The sequence below is a fragment of the Microcaecilia unicolor genome, chromosome 12, assembly GCF_901765095.1.
Source record: "Microcaecilia unicolor chromosome 12, aMicUni1.1, whole genome shotgun sequence".
In the NCBI taxonomy this organism is placed as follows: domain Eukaryota; kingdom Metazoa; phylum Chordata; class Amphibia; order Gymnophiona; family Siphonopidae; genus Microcaecilia; species Microcaecilia unicolor.
The window spans coordinates 69,461,739-69,484,017 of NC_044042.1; the positions used below are offsets into that span (position 1 = coordinate 69,461,739).

Here is a 22,279-nt window from a genome sequence, read left to right on the forward strand (position 1 = left end):
AAAAATGAAAAAAAAAAATTTGATAAAAGTTTTCAATATGAGATTAAGTCAAAATGTTTCTTTAAAAAATGAAAAGTATTAGAAGTCTATACAGACCAGTGAGAAGGTAAGAAGACCCAAGAGCTTTTTGCCCTTGTGAAATGAGTCGCCATTTAGGTCTGTGACTTATTTATCATGTAGAGAATCGCTGTCCAGATGTAGAGTGAAAGTTTGGAGACGTTGGGTTATTAGTTATTTGCTTGAGTTAATTACTCCTGTTTACTGAAATCTGTTGAAATTATTGGCTTATTAATCAACTGGACAATGTTGGCAAATTTAGACTGTCTCTGGACAACTTCTGCATGAAGGAAGCCATTTCCTCATTTTTAATAACTCTCTATGAAATAGTACTAATAAAAAAAGGCAAGTGCATTTTTATAATATACCACTGCATTCCACAGAACAAAAGGAGCAAGTTCCCACATGCCATCTTTTTCTTTTGATGCAGGCACAGGAAAAAAAAGATGTTAAATGCTCCCAGGTTTCAACCTAATAAATGTTTTTTTTTTAAATTGTACTTATAAATAGTAAGTCTGATTGTTAAGCACCTGATTTTCATAACATGATGTCTGTTTTGGTGACCCTTTACTAGGTGAAAACAGCTCTATAGGAATACAGGCAGGGAGTCCCTGGGACTCCCTTCCAAATGACACAATGATTTACATTTAGAAATAATTACTACTCATGAAACCAATACTTTCTCTGTGTACATCAGTATGCTGAACAAGCAGCATGTTCGAAAACATAATTGAGATCAACAATGCTTTGTTTTGGGTTAACAGGGATGATGACGGATGCGCGGAGAAGAAGGAAAGGGAGTGTAACCTAATTGTCCTCAGTTGTGTCACGTCATGCCGGCTCATGTTCTCAATCTAACCTCCTTGGAACGAAGCCGTTAGCTGGAGGGGGGGGGAGGGAGGAGAGGTTAACATCCGGTTTCTATTATCGCGATTTTTGGGCGGGTCGCGCGAGACGGCAGTTTCTCGCGGGCCCTTCCCGCCCAAGTCGCGCGAGCGGTGGTGGTGACTCTCGCGCTGTCGGGAGGCGGCGTGTGCCCGAGAGAGATAGAGTGAGAGGAAGAGCCCGGGAGACACATACCACCCCCCTCAAAGCCCCACTAACTATTAAAAGCAAGAAGTTACCCTTCTCCTTTAAGCCTCTTCCGGTGTCCCTCAGAGAGGGGCTGGGGGAGCCGCCTGGCTCGACCCGGCCTTCCCCTCCCTCAACCCCGGGGAGGGGAGGCACACTCACACCCTCCCCTCTCGCTCCCGTGCATGGAGCCGGCCTTTGCCCCGGCCCGAGGCGCACAGCAGGCCCTTTCCCTTAGGGGACGGGATTGGGAGGAGGTGAGGGCCCTCTCCAGGGCTTTTTACTCCGTGTTTGGTTTCTTTACGTGAGTTTTCTTTTGGGTGGGGGGTTATCTTAAGTATTTCCCCCTCGAGGGGCCTCCCCTTCCCCCATTCCCAAGGACAGTAAAGGAATGCCCAACCCGGAGAGGCATGGCAGCAAGAAGGATGGGGGAGGCCCGGCTTCTTCAGCTCAGCAGCAGAGCGGCAGCTGGAACAGCAAGGAGAGGCACCGGCTGAGCTCTAAACACAAGCGCCATAAGTCGCGGCACCCGCGAGGGGAGGAACAGGCCGCGGCCGAGCCGCTACCGCCGCCCTCACTCCCGCTCAGCATCCTAAAGCCGCTCGTTGAGTACGACGATATCAGCTCCGATTCTGACACCTTTTCGGACGATGCGGCCCTGCGGCGGGAGGCCGACGAACGCCGAGGCCCAGACCGCCACCGTCACCGCCACCACAAGCGTAAGGGGCCCGACAAGAGTCCGGAGCGGGCGCCACCGTCCACCTCCTCCTCCAAGAGAGTGAGTGAGGAACGCGATGACTACGGGGGGAAGGCGAAGGATGGTCGCGCTACCAAATACTCCCGGGACAAAATCCGCAAGGAGCGCAGCGACGCCAAGACGGCACACAAGGATCGCGGCAAGAGCCGGCGTAAGCGGGAGACCAGCACGGCCAAGAAGTACAAGGCCACAGATAGCCCGAAGCGCAAGGGCCGACGCAAGCGCGGCCAAAGCCCCCGGGCCGACGGTAGCCCATCGGAAGTTTCGGCCGGTGCGGACTACGAGGCTAGTCCGCCCCGCTCGCACACATCTAGCAACTATGGAGCCGTCGCCAGCCCTGGCTACCGGGAGCCCCCCTCCTACCAGTGCAGCCCGTATGGAACAGGGGGACGCCGCCAGAGGTCCGCCAGCCCGTACAGCGGAGGTGGTGGCGGCCGCCGCCGCTCTTCAAGCTACGAGAGAGGAGGTAGTGGCTCGTACAGCGGCCGTTCCCCCAGCCCCTATGGCCGCCGGCGATCCAGCAGCCCCTTCCTGCCCAAACGCTCCATCAGCCGCAGCCCTGTCACCAGGTAGGCCTCAAACTTATGTTTTTTGTAGATATTGTATAAACTGTATTTTGTTCTGCTTTCCTGGCCGATTTGTGTGACGTTCAACGCAGTCTGGGATGGATCGTTATTTATTTAGCAATTCTTTTTGCAATTCAAGGCCCACCATGTGGTGCTGCTTGTCCTAAACACCATGCCTCTGGAAGCCATGACCACACTTGGTTCTTTACTCATATTCTTCTGGGAGCCAGACAGTTTATGTGGAGAGTGGTTTCTTTGAAGAATGGAGAGGGCTTGTACTGAGCGGTTAGTGTGTAAGACTAGTTAGATACACATTACATTTTCTGTGCTAGAGATTTGGGCTTTTTTTTTTTTTTTTTTGCTGTTCAGGGGTATGGGTAACTGTTTTCAAACTCGCATATCCTGTATCCTCTTGTAAAACGGCTATCATATTTTCTTGAGACCGGGGCTTTTCTTTCTGATGTATTATGGTAGAAGTAGTTATCTGGCCATGCTTCAGAAAAATCACCCCAGGGTCCTCTGTTAGAGAACCTGGTGGACATTTTTTTTTTGTTTAAGTTTTGCAGCAAATTAACAAATATCCACTTGTTTACAAAAATATAGAACTGATTAACGTTGAAATACATTGACGAGCAAACTTAAATAAATAAAATGTTTCCCTTGAGAGTTTTTTTTTTTCTTATACCCCAAATAAAGTAATAGGGGTTGAGAACTGAATACATTTGCGATAGTAGGACCAATAAAGAAATAAGTTAATGGTAACAGCTTCCCTATCATCCTTAACTCACTACTATATCAGCCCTCTGGTTGAGCAGGTTGTCCAGTCACCTTTTTATCTTGAAAAGGATGTTGTGGGCCAAAGAATATGTATTGAACATTAAGATATATAACCATGCATTTACAGGAATACCGAAGAAAAATGTTCCACCAAGGGAATTAACTCCTTGGCTAAAAACAACTTCCTCCTTTCTTGGGTGGCATGTGATACACGCTGGATTGATCCAAACTCTGTCCTAAAAATGAAATAGTCAATTACATAGTAACATAGTAGATGACGGCAGAAAAAGACCCGCACGGTCCATCCAGTCTGCCCAACAAGATAAACTCATGTGTATACCTTACCTTGATTTGTACCTGTCTTTTTCAGGGCACAGATCGTATAAGTCTGCCCAGCACTATTCCCTGCCTCCCACCACCGGATCTGGCACAGACCATATAAGCTTGCCCACTACTATCTTTGCCTCCCCACGACCAACCCCTCTTCCCCCCACCGTCGCCACCACCCAATTTCTGCTAAGCTTCTCAGGATCCATTCGTTCTGCACAGGATTCCTTTATGTATATCCCACACATGTTTGAATTCCGTTACCGTTTTCTTCACCACCACCTCCCGCGGGAGGGCATTTCAAGCATCCACCACTTTCTCTGTGAAAAAAAATACTTCCTGACATTTTTCTTGAGTCTGCCCCCCTTCAATCTCATTTCATGTCCTCTCGTTCTACCGCCTTCCCATCTTCGGAAAAGATTTGTTTGCGGATTAATACCTTTCAAATATTTGAACGTCTGTATCATATCACCCCTGTTCCTTCCTTCCTGAAGTAGTATCAATATTTTTTTTTTAGTTCTCTTATGATTGGCTGTTGAGTTTATATGACATTTTGTGCTCACAACAATTTGGATTTTAAATTAAGGCCCCAGCTATGATTTTGCAAAGCCTTATTTTTTAGGGTTGTAGAAATGTGTGTGTGTGTGGTGGGTTTTTTTTTGTTCACTCAACTAAACTTTGAAAATAATTATTGTCAAATTTATTATTCATTTATATCTTGCCTAAAGTGTTTGGCTAAAGCTTGGAATATTCATTCACCTTTCATAATCTCCTATATTTGGTTTGTGACAATGAAGATTTTTTTTTCCACAACAAGTTTCTGGAGAAAGATGAGTGGATGAAAGGTGTACCTATGTGAAGGCATTTCTTTGTTTTGTAGTGGTGAATTTAACTTGTAGTGTAGGAGAGTATTATAACTGCATAACCCGTTCCTTTTGGTGGTTTTCTATTTATAATGGCGTTTGCATTCTCTAAGATTCAGTGATCTTTTAGGTTTTTTAACTTTAAGGTATTTTCAAAACTTATCTTTGATGCCTATCATCCATTCCATTGTTTCTTAAACTCTTTTATAATAGTTTTCTTGTTGATCTAACTGATTGTTTTGTCCTCTCTAGAGAGCAGCTCATATAGTCTTGTCCATTGTCCAGACTCCCATGCCTCGCTTCATCTTGGTTCTTTCACGTATTATCAATTAAGAATTCTTCCCTTTGTTTTCAGATATAATCTGTGACTTAATTTATCTTATAATGGAGGAGGAGGAATAGCCTAATGGTTAATACAGTGGGCTGAGAACCTGGGGTTCAATTCCAACTGTGACTCCCTATGATCTGGGCAAGTCACTTAACCCTCCGTTATCCTAGGTACAAAATAAGTACCTGTATATAATATGTAAACTGCTTTGATTGTAAGTACTGAAAGACCGTACATTGTCCCATCCCTTTTCCCTATCCTTAAATGTAAACCACTTTGGTTGTACCACATAAAAGCAGTATATCAAATCCATAAACACCCTCCCTTATTACTGTGTCTTGATGTCATACTGTGTACAGCACTGCGTACATCTAGTAGCGCTTTAGAAATGGTAAGTAGTAGTAGTAGTAATACTACTCATACTGCTTATTTTTATAACGCTATTAGACCTTACAACACTGAATGTGTAAATGGTTTCCACTACATGGAGATGGATGTGTGCCTTGACTGTGCAATATGTACAAAACATTTCTTTATGCTCTGCACCAAGCAATCTCTTTCCTCAATTTCTTATCCTATTTCTTTGGAAACGGCTCCTACCTGATATTTATTTTATTTATTTATTTATTTGTTGCTTATATCCCACATTTTCCCACTTGTGCAGGCTCAATGTGGCTTACAGTATATCCAGAATGCCCCATGTATTTACTACTTGCTTTCAAAACTAAACTTTAAAAATAGTCTGTTGAAAATTTTTTTTTTAATTTGTTGACTTATGTACCAAAGCCTGTTTCTATTTTTATTGTAAGGCACTGTAGTTAATCAGAACTTTCACTGGGGTGCACTACTTTTCATTTAACTGATACTAAATATCATTCCAACAATGAGCATTGGACAATAAACCTTTATAATATAGTAAGAGAAACATAGCACATTATGCATCTACTTATGATCTGTCACCTAGTCTCCTGTTCTTAGTAATGTGTTAAATGTGTTTCCGGATGCGCAGTATTTATTTACTCATCTAGATTCCACCTGCAGCCTTGGCGGATTTATAATATTTAAATATTTTTATTGAACGCAGAAACCACAGTAGAAAGAGGAAAATATCAGGAGATGAACATATGAAGAAGTTGGCATGTCAAGTAGATAACATTTAAGTCAAAATGGAAATGCACCCCCCTCCCACATGGACAGTGTCAACAATGGAACAGACTGAGCAATCTATGATAGAGGGTTACACAGCCAACTCGTTTAGAATTTTGCTTCTCGCCCTTATAGGTGATAACTGAATATACACTTCCCGGATGGACAAAACAATTTCCTTCTTTTGAATGACATACGGAAGTCACTGCCCTCCAGGGTCATGAGTGCATACAACTTATTTCTCTAGTTCCAGTATGATAGTGGGTCTGCTCCCACCCAGTATTGCATGGTACATTGTTTTGCTAAAGCAGCAGCATTTGTTCCCCTTTATTCAAGGAACCACACTCTAATTTTCCAAGTAGGAGGCTTAGTGGTGGCAAGAACCTTCCCCATCAAAAAAGATAAATAGTGGCGAACCGAAGACCAAAATCTTTATATCTTGATACAAGGAACTGAGTTCAATTCCCACTTCAGGCACAGGCAGCTCCTTGTAAGCCGCATTGAGCCTGCCATGAGTGGGAAAGCGCCGGGTACAAATGTAACAAAAAACCCCCCCAAAACCATAGGCCAGTGTCCTGACCCACATTTTGGGCAATTTGGAGAGAGGGCTATCCCAATTCTGCATGCCTGTCTTTGGGGGAAAAATAAGCTCTCATTAAGATGTTCCAGTATGTGAGAGTGTCACTTTCGCAACAGGAGAGTGAGAGGGACTCCACCCAAGTTACTGCAGAAACTCTTTATTCATTAGTCTAATGCCCATTTCTATATTCCGAAGTCTAGTTGTCTCTGAATATTTTTTTGCTGGGAGTAGTATACAGATTTGCTTATGCACTCGAAATAGACTGAGCCTGCGGAACTTCCACCTGGAAAAAAAAATCATTGAGGAAGTTCACCTCTTGCAAGGATGCCACATAATCTACTAATTGTTTATGTGCAAACTAGGCATTCCACTCGCCCTCTTCTACCCCCCTCCCCTGGGAAGTGGGATAGCGGTAGAACAGAGCCATCTTCCCTGAGGACTTGGTGCAAAAATTTGAACCCCACCTGAGCCCATAGCCTAAAAGCCACATTATCCATACCTGGTTTGAGTTGCATTACCAATTATTGGAAGTAATATCACCCATTTTCCTTGTCATCAAGCAGATGAAGCCATTACGTATGGGTTATGTCCATCAACCAGCAGGGGAGATAGAGAGCACTCAAACTTTCACAGTGCCCTCTTGGCCAGCTAGCTCCACTGCCTCTTCAGTATTCTCTATCTCCCTTAGCAGGGTGGCTGCAGCTTGTTCGAGCTCCAGAAAAATCTGCCGGGAGGTGGTTCACGGCTTGCCAGTTGTTAACCGGGGTGTTGGAGGCTATAGCAGCTTCACTTTAAAGGCACATAGGTTAGCCCTTTCCCTGCCTTACCCATACCTCTGTGGATGTGGACATATTGCCTTGCTTTCCCTGTCCTTACCCACCAACATTGGATGCAGGCATATAGGTTTGCCCTTTCCCTGCCTTTCCCACTCATCTGAGCCTCCGGAGTCTTCAATACCTCTGCTTTCCTCACAGCTTAAAAAAAAAAAAAAAGTCGCGTCGCGTTTTTAAACGCAGAGACGCTGGAACAGAGGTTTTTGACCTGATTTTCAGTAGAATCGTAGTTGTACACTAGATCCTTTGAGGTAAGAGTGTTTTCCAACTCCTCCGGGGTGGGCTCGCGATCGGGGCGATTTTGGCGCGAAACCGCCATTTTGGATTTTACCGCCGTTTTTCGGCGATGGCTGCGGACAATGTAAAGCGCTGTTCCACTTGTGGCAAGCGCAAATCAGCAGCAGGGCTCTGTAAATCGTGCTGTATTGGCGTAGGAGCCGGCCCGAGCATGGCGAGCGATGTTTCTTCCCGCTCTGAGCTGGCAGCGGGCGCCATTTTGCTTACACCGCATGGCGCGGCCTCCGTGGACACGGAGAGACCTGAGCCGGGTGGGGCACCTCGAGATGAGGTTATTTCAGGAGTGGCTAGCACCGGACAGGATTTGGGTGCCCAGGGTGAGATTTTCTCCCCGGATTTTGTGCTTTTGCTGCATAAAGCATACATGATGAAAAGAGCCCTTCCTCAAGGGTCGCCTGAGGCTCCTCTGATTGCCCCCCCCCCCCCCCCCGATGGATTCTGGCCTGGGACTGCCCAGTGAGGCTTTTTTCCCGGATGCTTGGCCTAAAGATAAGCGCAGAAGGGTTAATTCCCCTTCAGATTGTGGTGCACCTTTTTCCCCCCCGTGGTCGGGGTGTGAGGATTCGGAGAACTCTGACAGACGTTCTTGGTCTGAGGAACCAGAGTCAGGTGCGGATTTACCACAGGATCTTTATGATCCCTCCGCGGTGAGGATTTTCCACCGTGATGAGCTGCCAGTGCTTATTTCAGATACCCTGCAGGCCCTCTCGATTGAAGATCCTGACAGTGGCATGGCCTCCTCGGGTAATCCCAGGATGGCTAGTACCAAGAAAGCTGCTCGGGCCTTCCCTTTGCATGACTCCATCCTAGAGCTTGTTTCGGCTCAGTGGGCTGACCCCGAGGGACCTTTGAGAGTTTCCAGGGCTATGGGGCAGTTATACCCTCTGCGTGAGGGACATATGGCTCATTTTCAAATGCCTACAGTGGATGCCCTAGTCACTGCGGTGACAAAGAGAACTACCCTCCCTGTTGAAGGAGGTGTTGCCCTGAAGGACGTTCAAGACCGTAGGCTGGAAACAGCGTTGAAACGGTCCTTTGAAATTGCAGGTCTCACTGTTCGGGCGTCTGCATGCAGCTGTTATGCTGTGAGAGCCTGCCTAGCTTGGCTGCAACAGGCAGTGGCTCAGCCCGGAGATGGAGCGGAGCCCTTCTTGGATGTGGCTCCGCGGATGGAGGTGGCCTTGTCCTTTCTGGCTGATGCCCTTTATGACCTTGTCAGAGCTTCGGCTAAACAAATGGCAGTAGCAGTGGCGGCTCGCCGTCGTCTGTGGCTACGACACTGGGCAGCGGACATGGCCTCTAAGCAAAGGTTGGTGAAGTTGCCTTTTCAAGGACTTCTCCTATTTGGTGAGGAGTTAGAGAAAATTGTGAAAGGCCTGGGTGATCCAAAACCCCAGCGCTTGCCCGAAGATAGGCAGAGGCCTTCCTCTAAGGGCCAGGCGGTCCACTCGTACAGACCTCGCTTCCGTGAAGCTAGAAGGTACCGCCCGGGGCGTTCTGCTGGGTTCACTTCACGTGCCCGTGGTCAGCAGCGGAACTCCTTTCGCTCGGACAAGCGTTCCACAGCCGGTGGCTCAAGACTAGGAGTTCAGGGGCGACCCTCTCAATGATGGTGCTCCGGCCCTCTCCTCGATGCCTGTCATCGGAGGACGGCTTTCCCTCTTTGTCGAGGAGTGGGCCAAGATTTCCTCAGATCAGTGGGTTCTGGACCTGATCAGAGATGGATACAGAATAGAATTCAACGCCCCAGTAAGAGACGTGCTTGTGGAGTCCCGATGCGGTTCTGCCGTCAAACGGGCGGCGGTGGAGGAGACTTTACAAGGTCTGATTCAGTTAGGGGCAGTGACCCCGGTGCCTCCCGCCGAGCAAGGCTGCGGCCGATACTCCATCTGCTTTGTGGTGCCGCGAAAAGGTGGGTCCTTTCTCCCTATTCTGGACTTAAAAGAAGTGAACAAGTCCCTGAGAGTGCGGCATTTCCACATGGAATCCCTGCGCTCCGTCATTGTGGCGGTTCAGCCAGGAGAGTTTCTCACGTCTCTAGACCTGAAAGAAGCTTACTTGCACATACCGATTTGGCCCCCGCACCAGAAGTTTCTGAGGTTTGCGGTGTTGGGAAAACATTTTCAGTTCAGGGCCTTGCCTTTTGGCCTCGCCACAGCTCCACGAACCTTTTGGAAGGTAATGGTGGTAGTAGCTGCTTTTCTCAGGCGAGAAGGTATCAGGGTTCACCCGTACCTAGACGACTGGCTCATCAGAGCAGACTCTGCAGCAGAGAGCTTACAAGCTACAGCCAGAGTGGTCTCAGTACTGCAATCTCTAGGCTGGGTCGTCAATATGGCCAAAAGTCACCTGTCCCCTTCACAATCTCTAGAGTTTTGGGGGGCCAGGTTCGTCACAGTCTTGGGCTATGTGTTCCTACCCGAGCTAAGGCGGTGCAAGCTTCAGAATCAGGTCCGTCTGCTCCTGAGGATGCCCCGCCCGCGAGCTTGGGACATTGTCCAGCTGCTGGGATCGATGACAGCCACGATGGAAGTGGTACCCTGGGCGAGAGCGCACCTGAGACCTCTACAGTATTCCCTACTCCGGAGATGGTCTCCTATTTCTCAGGATTACCAATGCAGACTTACTTGGCTCCCTGCGGCCCGTCTCAGCATGGAGTGGTGGCTCTCGGACAGCATGCTGCGGCGAGGAATGCCGCTGACGCTCCCCGTTTGTGCCTAGTGGTAACAGATGCCAGCCTGAAGGGCTGGGGCGCACACTGCAAGGGGAAGCATGCCCAGGGTCTATGGACACCCGAGGAGTCGGAGTGGTCCATCAACCGCCTAGAGTTGAAAGCGGTGTTTCAGGCGCTTCTGGCCTTTCAAGTGACCCTGGAAGGATTGGCTGTCAGAGTGATGTCGGACAACACGACAACGGTGGCCTATATAAATCGACAAGGCGGAACAAGGTGCAGAGCACTAGCCGCGCAGGCCGAACTGATTTGCCACTGGGCCGAGCTGCATCTTCAGTGTCTGTCGGCAGCTCATATTGCAGGTCAGAGCAATGTGCAGGCCGATTATCTGAGCAGGCATCAGATCGATCCAGCAGAATGGAATCTGGCAGACGAAGTATTCCTGCAGATCTGTGCCAAATGGGGCAAGCCCGTGATGGATCTAATGGCGACAAGTGCCAATACCAAAGTCCCGTGCTTCTTCAGCAGACGGAGAGATCCTCGCTCGGCGGGGTTGGATGCCTTGGCTCAACCCTGGCCTCCGGGTCTACTTTATGTGTTTCCCCCATGGCCCTTGATAGGGCGCCTGCTCTTGTGGATTCGGCTGCACCCAGGAGAAGTGGTCCTCATCGCCCCGGATTGGCCAAGGAGACCTTGGTATGCAGACCTCCGACAGATGCTCCTGGAGGCTCCTCTGCCGTTACCTCTGGTACCGAACCTGTTGACTCAGGGACCGGTAGCCATGGAGGACGCCGGCCGTTTTGGTCTTACGGCATGGCTATTGAGAGGGCGCAATTGAGGGATAAAGGTTATTCCAATAAAGTTATTTCCACTCTCCTGCAAGCCCGCAAGCGGTCCACTTCCGTGGCTTATGCCAGGATTTGGTGCCTGTTTGAGTCTTGGTGTGCTTCCAGAGCCATTGTTCCAATGCGGGCTCCTGTCTCGCCGATTCTGGACTTTTTGCAGGAAGGTGTACAAAAAGGCTTGGCCTATAATTCCCTGCGGGTGCAGGTGGCAGCGTTGGCCTCCCTTCGTGGTAAGGTGGAAGGCACGTGTCTTTGGCTGCTCACCCAGATGTGGCACGGTTTCTTAGAGGGGTGCTTCGGCTCCGACCTCCAGTGCGAGCACCCTGTCCAGCTTGGAACCTGGGGCTAGTTTTGAAAACCCTGCAGGCATCTCCTTTTGAGCCGCTTCGGCGAGCATCGGAAAAAGATTTGACACTGAAGGCCGTTTTTCTTTTGGCCATTACCTCGGCGAGACGGGTGTCAGAGCTCCAGGCGCTGTCCTGTAGAGACCCCTTTCTGCAATTTTCAGAGTCCGGAGTCACGGTTCGGACCGTGCCTTCCTTTATGCCTAAGGTGGTTTCAGCCTTTCACCTAAACCAGCCTATTTTCTTGCCCTCTTTTTCAGCGGAAGAGTTTCCAGAATCTTTTGGGCAGCTGCACCTTTTGGATGTGCATTTTTTTAACTGGTTTTAAATGCGTTGGCATTAAGCCACAGTTACTTGTACTGTAAAGGCTTGTGAGGAGTGCTTTAAAAAAATGTTTTACTATGTCCACTTAGGGAAACTTGGGACAGCTCTTGTGACTTGGGGGAGCTATAACCTCAAAGTTAGTGATATCCTTCCAATGGGAAAATTAGGTTCTTACCTTGGTAATTTTCTTTCCTTTAGTCATAGCAGATGAAGCCATGAGCCCTCCCTGTATGATTGTCTGTATGCTGTGAATCTGTTTTTCAGGTTCTGTTCTAATTTCCTGAAGTTCCTTCCTTGTGAGAAAGTTGGAAAACAATCTTCAGGATTCATGTTCAGTTTAAATTTAGGAGGATGTGTTCATTCCCTCCAGCATGTTTTTTTTGGAGGATGTGTTGATTCTCTCCAGGAGGCGCGTGTGTTCCCCTCCAGTTCTATGAATAGGAGGATGAGTTCATTCCCTCCAGTGTGTTGGGAGGATGTGTGATTCCCTCCAGGAGGCGCGTGTGTTCCCCTCCACTTATACAATAAGGAGGATGAGTTTATTCCCTCCAGGAGGATGTGCATTCCCTCCTTTATGAGTTCATGCCCTTGTGATGGGCCATCGTTCGCTGTGAGGAAAGCTCTTGTGATTCCCATTGCGGTTTGCCATACTGCTTTGGAAGCTTCAAATACTGAAGAGGCAGTGGAGCTAGCTGGCCAAGAGGGCACTGTGAAAGTTTGAGTGCTCTCTATCTCCCCTGCTGGTTGATGGACATAACCCATACGTAATGGCTTCATCTGCTATGACTAAAGGAAAGAAAATTACCAAGGTAAGAACCTAATTTTCCCATTGGAAGGATATCACTAACTTTGAGGTTATAGCTCCCCCAAGTCACAAGAGCTGTCCCAAGTTTCCCTAAGTGGACATAGTAAAACATTTTTTTAAAGCACTCCTCACAAGCCTTTACAGTACAAGTAACTGTGGCTTAATGCCAATGCATTTAAAACCAGTTAAAAAAATGTAGTTCCCACATGTGTTTATAGTTTGTGACTCTCCTGCCCTCTTATGAACCATCTCCCCCTCACTTCAATGTTAATTTACTTCTTTTTTTGTAGTTTATTTTGTGATTTTACTGATGTTTATGCTTTTGTGGAAATTTGTTTGTTATAGTCCACCTAGTCACCTTTCTGTTGGTGAATGGAGTGAGTTTTTTTCCCATTCAGCAAGGTACCACATAGGTATGCTCCTATCACCCTTACTTTTTTTTGTGCTAAATCTGGACCCCCCTATATGAAATTTTAGCCCATTCTGAGGTTTGGGGGGGTGCATGGGTCCTACAGAATTTGATAGCTGCCTTTGTAGATGATTTGTTAGTGCATTTAGAGGATCTTTCACCACTTAGTTTCCTCATTGACAGACTGATGATCAAAAATAAATACAGGCACTAGAGGCCACTAGCGCCTCCATTTACAAAGTGTGGATGATCAGAGGGCATCCGGCACAAGTGAGCAGGGAATACCGCAGAGCTCATTTAAATTATATTTAAGAGCTCTCTGGTATTCTGCCCATATGATCAGAGCATTGTACTGATTGTATTGGAGCTGGCTAAGGCTTTTCCTCCCCCCCCCCCCCCCCCCCCCCGCATCCATGCTATACAGCCCAGTTTTCTTGTGCTTAACTTACAGATCACAATTACCACTGTTCAGTGATTCTAAATTTTGTAGACATGTAATCCTGAGTAATCCTCGTTTTGATGCCCCCCCCACCAAGTTAAAGCTGCATCTCTGCTTACCTCATGGGTAGATAAGATATTGAAAGTGTGTTCAGTGAAGTGAAATGTGCATATTCAAAATGCATGCATGTGACTGACCAAATTTTATGGTCTGCTTTCCATGTTGACATTCCTGTTATTAAAAATGTAATAGAAGATTAATTGTGCTTTATTGTATTTTTTTTCTTTCATGATCTCATTCATAGGAAATCGGCAAAGTCCCGCAGTAGGAGCCCTATGTATTCAAGAAAAACATCTTTGGCCTCATCCTCTCACAGCAAGAAGAAACGTTCTGGGTCCCGCAGTCGGCATTCCAGTATATCACCTGTTAGATTGCCGTTAAACTCCAGCCTTGGGGCTGAACTCAGCAGGAAGAAGAAGGAGAGGGCTGCAGCTGCTGCTGCTGGAAAAACAGATGGGAAAGAGTCCAAGGGATCACCTCTTGTTCTGCTTAGAAAAGAAAGCAGCTCCAGTGACAATAAAGTTTTAGGGACAGATCCCAAAAAAATAACCAAAATAATAAAAGCCGAAAAATCATCATCGGATGCTGAACTGGCTTATACAATAAATGTGAACATAGAAACAAAACCAGCTGTGGAGCCTGTCAAAGCAGGAGAGAACTGTGAGAAGATCACCACTGTGTCTAAAGACTCTCAGCCTGTGGCAGGGAAGGAAGAGCCTACCACACCAAAGGACGCAGTAACAGAGAAAGAGGAGAAACCTCCCCCATTGCCTCCGATCACATCTCCGCTTCCTCCTCTCCCAACTTCATCACCACCACCACGGACTCCTCCATTGCCTCCCCTTCCCCCATCCTCTGTTACCCCATATCAGCCACCCCCTTTACCTCCACCCCCAGTCCTGACTTTCATGCCACTACCTACCACAGTCGCTGCATCTTTGACATCTTTCCATTCAAAAACCGTGTTTTCTCAGGCAAACTCTCAGCCAGCAGTCCAGCTGGCAGTGAAGTCACAGGGATCTGTATCACTTTCTATTTCACATCTAAAGACTTCAACTCTTCCTCCCCTGCCACTCCCACCTCTGCTGCCAGGAGAGGATGATCTGGATAGGTAAGGCCATTTTTGCAAAATTCTGTTCCAGCATAAAACTGAAACTATAGGAGCTTTTACATGAGTGCCCTGCACCCATTATTACTGATTGTGTGGAGAACATTGGAAGTTGTCGGCTAATCAGATTATGGATTTGTGTGGCATAATTTGAGCACATGTATAACCCTTCTTAAGGAAATAGCACTGTTTCCACGTAGGACGGGGGTTGTGAACCCAATCTTGGAGGAGACACAGCCAGTCAGGTTTTCTGGATACCCACAGTGAATATGCATGAGATTGAATGCACTGTCTTCACTGTATGCAAGTCTCATGCATAGTCATTATGGGTATCTTGAAAACCACACTTCCTAGGTTGACAACCTCCGATGTAAGACGATGGCCAAGAAACTTTGTTCATTCTTTTACAACAAGATTATTAAATGTGGGTGATAACTTTTGTAAGTTCTATATAATCAACTAATAGGAAACTTGTTTCTTCTGGAAAAGATTAGCTTGTACTGACTGGAACGAGTACTTGTCAGCTTGTATAGAATTTAATATTGACATTCATGTTCCACTTAACTGATAGTTCTAGGTGGAGCACAAGATTTAAGTTTAAAAAGTACAAATCAAAATACAAAATTATAAATAACATGCCGTTGCTTAGCGTTAGCAGCAGATGAATCCAGTGACGTGGATTGTGACAGTTTACCAGCAGGTGGAGAGAGAATACCAAATGTCGTAGAAGAAGCCCATCCAATAAGTCAGAGTTCAATTCAGTGTTCTCTCTCCAGCAGGCAGATTAAATGTCTTCTCCCAGTGCCTGGGTTCTTCTGACTGCAGCTCCTGTTCCAGTTTTCTGGTTTAGTGCAACTTGGGGGTGCTCAGTCTAAGTGGTGCCAGCTTTAGGGGGTACATCTGGTGATGCCACATCCCCTCCCCCACCCCGGACTCCTCTATAACCGTTTGCCAACTTTTCCTTCTCCTTTCCCACATTGTGTTAAAAAAAAAGGTACAGAGGTTTTTCTCTGTCAGGTGGGCACTTGCGAGTTTGTGCTGGTGTGCTCCATTTTGGAGAGTGAGGTGAGACTTAGTCTGCATGCAGCACTGTTCTTCCCTTGACATAATTTCTGCAGGTTGTTTTGACTAGGTGAGTGTGCCTTTAAATTTCCCTCCTGTGTTGTGCTTCCATAGTGGTCTGCATCGTGAGCACGTGCGTGGTGGCTGAATTAATCAAGCGCCGCTCCTGATGCGGAAAGTGGAGAGCAGCATCGGGAGCATGTCCAGGAGTGCGGCAGCTGTTGATTTTGGCACGGTTGATTCCAATGCTCTGGATGCATGCTCCTCTTCCCCTCATGCTAATGTGAACCCATGGTTCTGACACCACAGTTTTGGGGGGTGTTTAGCTGCTTTATGCGATGGAGGCAGAGTGGCCCTCAGTTTCAGGGGGGTGGGAGAGGCGGGTGAGCCGTTCTCCCCCAAATTTGTTTTGCTCTTGCATAGAGCATACTTGATGAAGAGAGCGCAGCCAAGCTCTGAGTCTGCACTTGGGTTTCCTGGGCCCTCTTTGGGTCAGCCTGCGCTGGGGGGCAAAAGGTGGTATTTGGGGTCTCCTGTCCTGTCTCCTCGGAGAGAGTTGTTTACACCTTTCCTGTCCTCACATAGGTTGGAGGACCTGGAAGAGGGGGAGGTTCTGGCAGAGGAGTCGGATGATCCCACAACGGTTCGGGTGTTTCATAAGGAGGAGCTGCCGACCTTTAGTTCCAAAGCTTTGCAGGCGTTAAGTATTTCAGCCCCATAGATGCCAGCTTCAGTGACCTTTAATCCCAAGATGGCTAGCGCCCAGAGGCTTCCAAAGGCCTTCCCAATGCATGAGGCTATTCAAGAGCTTATTTCAGCTCAGTGAGCTACTCTGTCCCTTCCTTAGCGCCGGCAGCAGATGAATCCAGTAACTGGTGGATTGTATTCATCTACCCGCAGGAGGAGATAGACATTACAAGCTGAAGTGAGTGATTCTGGATGACCAGCCCCTCCATTAACTAGTATATCTCTGTCTCCAGCAGGTTGTGACAACTTATCACCTACTCCTGGATTCTTCGAGACTGGGTCTACTGTTGGGCTTTTTTGGCCAGTTGAGTTTGGGGGTGTTTGGCCACACCCTGGGTTCCCTTCCTCCCTGCAGACTTTTTCTGGCTGTTCCCTTCCTCACCAATTTAAGAAAAAAAAAAAGGCAGCTGACAAGAAAAAAAACACAATTTGTTCAGCTGGGGAGCAACAGGAACTGCACACATGGTAGTTTCCTTATCTGTTTCCCCTGCGGTGTGCTCTTGTTAGCTGTCAGCTCTGGGAGGCAGCTTTATTGCCCAGGCCGCCTTGGTTGGGTAAGTGCCTTTGTTTTTCTGTTTCTTCCTTGGTGAACTGCGTGGTGTTGGCGGCAGAAGTGGTGAAACTGTGTTCCTGCTGTGGGAGCCAAAGATCCGCGAAGGGGCTGTACTTCGTGGTCTGTTCTGAGCCTTTGCAGGGAGACAGCACTTCGGCTCCAGAGACGGTCCCGTTCCTGCATAGGTGCATGCGCCATTTTGTCTTCCTCTCCTGATGTGGTTTCCACCTGTTGGCTCATGGTTTCAGAGCCAGGTGGTAGTTTGGCGGATGTTGCAGTCCTTACTGTGTGCCTCCCTTTTCTTTTTTCAACAGCTGCTTTGGGTTCCTCCGGGGGGGAGGGGGGGGGGGGCTCTGGGGAGATTTTCTCCCCAGAGTTTGTGCTTCTCCTACATCAGACCTACATGTTAAAGAGGACTTTTCCCAATCCCAACTTCAGGCTCCAGGTATGCCGCCTTTTGTGTGACAGAGTTGTTGGGCCCTGCTTCTCATTCTGAGCCTGAGGACTTTACCCTAAAGAGGAGGTGAATTACTTCTCTTTCAGAGGGGGGAGGGTGTTGGGTCCCAATACCCATATCCTTCAATTGTTGCATTCTCTGGGGATTCTCTCCTGGATGAATGAGCTACACGTGGACCAGGAGGAACCTGATGACCCTATGGCCGTCCATGTGTTCCATGGGGACGAGTTGCTGAACCTCATATCTAATGCCTTAGCAGCTTTGAATATTGATGACCTGGAGGCACAGGCTGCTGCCTCAGTCAATCCTAAGATTTCCAGGACAAGTACTACTACTACTACTACTATTTAGCATTTCTATAGCGCTACAAGGCATACGCAGCGCTGTACAAACATAGAAGAAAGACAGTCCCTGCTCAAAGAGCTTACAATCTAATAGACAAAAAATAAATAAAGTAAGCAAATCAAATCAATTAATGTGAACGGGAAGGAAGAGAGGAGGGGGTAGGTGGAGGCGAGTGGTTACAAGTGGTTACGAGTCAAAAGCAATGCCTTCTAAGGCATTTCCAGTGCACAAGACTATCCAGGAGCTTATTTCTGCTCAATGGTCAGACCCTGACGGGACTCTCAAGGTGTCTAGAGTGATGTCACGCCTTTATCTGGTGGTCGTGGACCAGGCGGAGAAATTTTGTTCTTCCTTGTAGATTCTCTGGTAACAGTGATTACCAAGAAGACTACCCTTCCAGTGGAAGGGGGTGTTGCGAGTAAGGATATGCAAGACCGCTGCATAGAGGTTTCTGTCAAGCGTGCCTTCAGGGTCTCCACGTTAGCTCTTAAGGGCCTGCCTTATTTGGCTTCAACAGGGCCAAGAGGTTGCTTCCACATTGGGGTCCCTTGTACTCCACATGGAATCTGGATTGGCTTACCTTGCTGACTCCTGTATGCTTTGGTCTGGTCTTCAGCCAAACAGATGGCATTGGTGGTTTCTTCTTTCTGGTTGTTGTGGCTACACCATCGGGCGGTGGATTTGGAGTCCAAGAAGCGACTCACTAGGTTGCCTTTTCGTGGCAAGCTCCTTTTTGGAGAGGATTTGGAGCGAATAGTCAAGGACTTGGGGGATTCCAAATCTAACATCTCCTGGAGGGTAAGCCCAAGCAGTTCCGTGGACTGGTTTGATGAGAGCTCGTTGTAGAGAGACTCGACATTACTGGCCTGGTCTCACTTCGGTAAATTTCCAGCGCCTCTGGTTTCAACATCGCTCTTCCTTTTGAGGGAACAAGTGTCCAGCGGCTGCCTCCTCGCTTCCAGGAGCTGCAGGTTGCTTTTCCCAATGATGGGTTGCTGGTCCACTCTCCGGTATTCAGAATAGAGGGTCGGCTGACCCTCTTTTATGAAGAGTGGGCCAAGATCACTTCAAGTTCAGACCGATGAGTACTGGAGGTTAATCAAAGATGGCTACAGGCTAGAATTTGCTTTGCCTGTAGGGGACGTATATTTGGCGTCCTGTTGTTCCACTGTCTCTAAAAGGGCGGCAGTTGAAACCACTCTGCGCTCCCTTTTGGAGATTGGGGCTGTGGTGGCAATACCGCTCTTCTCTCCCGCTCCCCCCCCCCCCCCCCGAGACTTGAGCAGGGCGGTATTCCATTTATTTTGTGGTGCCTTGGAATGGAGGATCTTTCCATCCTATCCTTGATCTCCGCAAAGTGAACCAATTCTTGAAGACCCAACATTTTTGCATGGAAACTGCAGTCTGTTGTGGCAGCAGTTCAGCCGGGAGAGTTTCTGATAGTTGGACCTCAAGGAGGCCTACCTCCATATTCCCATTTGACCTTTGCAAAGTTCATCCCTTCCTGGACAACTGGTTGATTTGAGTGGATTCAGTGCAGGAGAGTCACAAGGCCACTGACTGCATTATTGCACTTCTGCAGTCTTTAGGCTGGGTGATGAACTTTCCCAAGAGTCATCTCAGACATTGGATTACCTGGAAGCTTGATGGCTGTGCTTTTTTTTTTTTTTTCTGGATGAGTGGAGGGACAGACTCCGTTCTAAGATTTCCAATCTCCTACGGTTGTCGAGTCCCCCGGGCCTGAGATTACGTTCAGACCTTTCCAGTTCTCGCTGCTGTGCAGATGGTCGCCGGTATCTCAGGATTATCGGCGCCATCTTCTGTGGTTGCCACTGGCCTGGTGCAGTATGGATTGGTGACTTCAGGACCGCAATTTGCTGAAAGGAATGCCTCTTGCTACACCGCAGTGGGTGGCCGTAGTGACAGATGCCAGCTTGGGGGACTCATTCTCTTAACTGGTATGTGCAGGGTACTTGGACCGCAGAGGAGAGGGCTTGGCTAGAGCGGCGTGTTGTGCTGAATGCCTTTCGTGCATTTCAGGATCTGTTGACTGACGGAGGTCCGAGTGTTTTCGAACAAACGACAGCTGTGTCATATTGACCTCGCCTTCTCAAATGGGTGGAAGTCCATCTTCAACCGTCATACCCTGGAGCGAGCGGAATGGGAGCTGTCCGAGGAGGCATTTCGTCTTATCTGCTGGAGAGGGGCACCCCGCTGATGGATCTAACACAGACGAATTCCAAGGTACCCGCCTTCCTCAGCAGAAGAAGAGACCAGGTCCGCCAGGCTGGATACTCTTCTCCAGGCTTGGCCTGAGTCAACGCCTCTGTGTGTGTTCCATCCATGGCCCTTGATCGGCTGGGTTCTTCTCAGGATTGGGTGGTATCCAGGAAGGATCATCCTGGAGGCTCTGGCTTGGCCTCGATGGCCTTGGTATGCAGAGGTTTCTGGTGGAGCCGCCCTTGCATGTTCTGGTCCACCCTGGCCTTCATCAGGGGCCAGTCTGGATGGAGGATCCATGCCAAATTGGTCTTACGGCTTGGGTCTTGAGCGGGCTTGATGAAAAAGGGCTATTCGGATGCGGTGATAGTGACCTTATTACATGCTTGGAAACAATCTACCTCGGTGATGTATACTCGTGTTTGGCGTACCTTTGTCGCTTGGTGTGAGGCTCGTGCTTGGTTGCCTCTACAGCCGTCAGTTTCACAACTCTTGCCCAGCTTGCAATATGGGTTGCAGAAGGGTTTGGCCTGTAATTCCCTTCGTGTGTAGGTGGCAGCCTGTTTTTGCGGCCAGGTGTCCGGTTTGTCCATAGCCGCTCATCTGGATCACACCTCGTTTTTTGAGAGGTGTGATTCATCTGTATCTGAAGCCTTAATCTAGTCCTGCGGGCTTTACAGGGACTGCCCTTTGAGCCGTTGTGTAGGGCTTCCGATAAGGATCAGAACTGAAGGCTGTGTGTTTTGGTAGTTATGGTGTCAGCGCATAGGGTTTTGGAGATCCATTCCCTATCGTGTCGAGACCCGTTTTTGTAATTTTCAGAGTCTTGGGTTCACCTTGTGGACGATGCCTTCTTTCCTACAGAAGGTCATTTCAACCTTTCACCTTGATGAACCTCTTTTTCTCCTCTCTTTTCGGGAAGAGGATTTTCCTGCGGATTTCGAGAAACTTTGTCTCTTAGATGTTCGCCGGGTTCTTCTCCGCTGTTTACAGATGTCTATTGACTTTTGGCGATCAGCTCATCTGTTCTTTCAGGTGCCTAGTGGGATGATGTGACTTCAAAGATCACTGTTGCTAGATGGAGCAAAGACAATTGCTTTGGCCTATCTTTTGAGTGGCTGTGTGTCGCCAGGGCCATTGTGTTCCCATTCTACTAGGGTGCAATCCACTTTGTGGGCAGAGATGTCGATTCTGTCTTTGGATGAAATCTGCTGAGTGGCTTCTTGGGCTTCATTACACTCTTTTTCTCACCATTATAGAGTGGATGTGGCTGCTAGGTCAGCTGCTTCCTTTGGAGCAGCAATGTTGGCGAGGGGGATGATGGCTTCCCTCCCTCCTTAGGGCTTGCTTTGGTATATCCCACTAATTACTGATAATTTTCTGTCCTTTAGCTGCAGCAGATGAATCCAGGATCCATTGCATATTTTTCAGTCACATTTATTCTCTACTGTGTGTTTGTTCCTTTTCTGCCTAAAAAAAAAAAAAGGTGCTTTTCGGCAGCTTCTGATTATATACCAGAGTTGGCAGTCTGCACTTTATTACGGTACAGTACTGGCTGCTGTGGTTCTTCATTTGTGGCCGGCTTCTGCTTTGTGATGCGACATATACTGGTTGATGGAGGGGCTGGTTGTCCAGTTTTCTGCTTGTACTCTCTATCTCCAATCTACACCTGCTGGTAGACTGACACAACCCACCAGTTAGTGGATTCATCTGCTGCACTAAAGGAAAGAAAATTATCAGGTAAGACAATTTTACTGTCTCTATCCTGTGGCTCAGGAACAGCTAGATTGCTTGGCGCTGCCTAAGGTTGATTTCTTGGTAGTGGCAGTCACGGAGAACTCCAGCTGCTGCTTGGAGGCCGCATCTACAACAGTCGCCATACCACCGTCGCCAGGGACATCTGCTTGGTTGACAACCAAACCAGACCGTACAAGGCATCCGCCAAATAGGCCAGTCCAGTTTCCACATCTGGAAACTCTGAGGAAGGCTGTGTCCCCAACTCTTAACAAGGAATCCGCAGCCTGCTGCACCCAGTACAAACAAGCCCAGGGTGCGTAAGAGCTGCACATGCCACCCTCAGATCTAGGGCAGATCTTGAAAGTTTCAAGGCGGACTCCAGCTTGCAGTCCTGCACATCCTTGAGTGCTACACCCCTCTCTAAACCGACAACTTAGCTAGCTTTGATATTGGCCAAAAAAGTAATTTTACAGCATTGGGCTGGCAACTATCCCCGCCTCTGGAACAGTGGCACAACAGTCTGAGGCAGATGGCTAATTGGGAAGATCGGA

General features: G+C 48.0%; 1 protein-coding gene across 3 annotated transcripts in view; it reads left to right on the forward strand.

The window, feature by feature from the left end:
• The first annotated feature begins 1,068 nt into the window (after positions 1-1,068).
• CDK12 (cyclin dependent kinase 12) overlaps positions 1,069-22,279 on the forward strand; it is a 246,187-nt gene continuing 224,976 nt past the window's right edge. For all 3 annotated transcript variants that reach the window (XM_030220778.1, XM_030220776.1, XM_030220777.1), the window contains exons 1-2: positions 1,069-2,454; positions 13,744-14,610. In XM_030220778.1, coding sequence (XP_030076638.1) covers positions 1,520-2,454; positions 13,744-14,610 — 1,802 coding nt within the window. In that variant the 5' untranslated portion in view covers positions 1,069-1,519. The remainder of the gene's footprint in view (positions 2,455-13,743; positions 14,611-22,279) is intronic.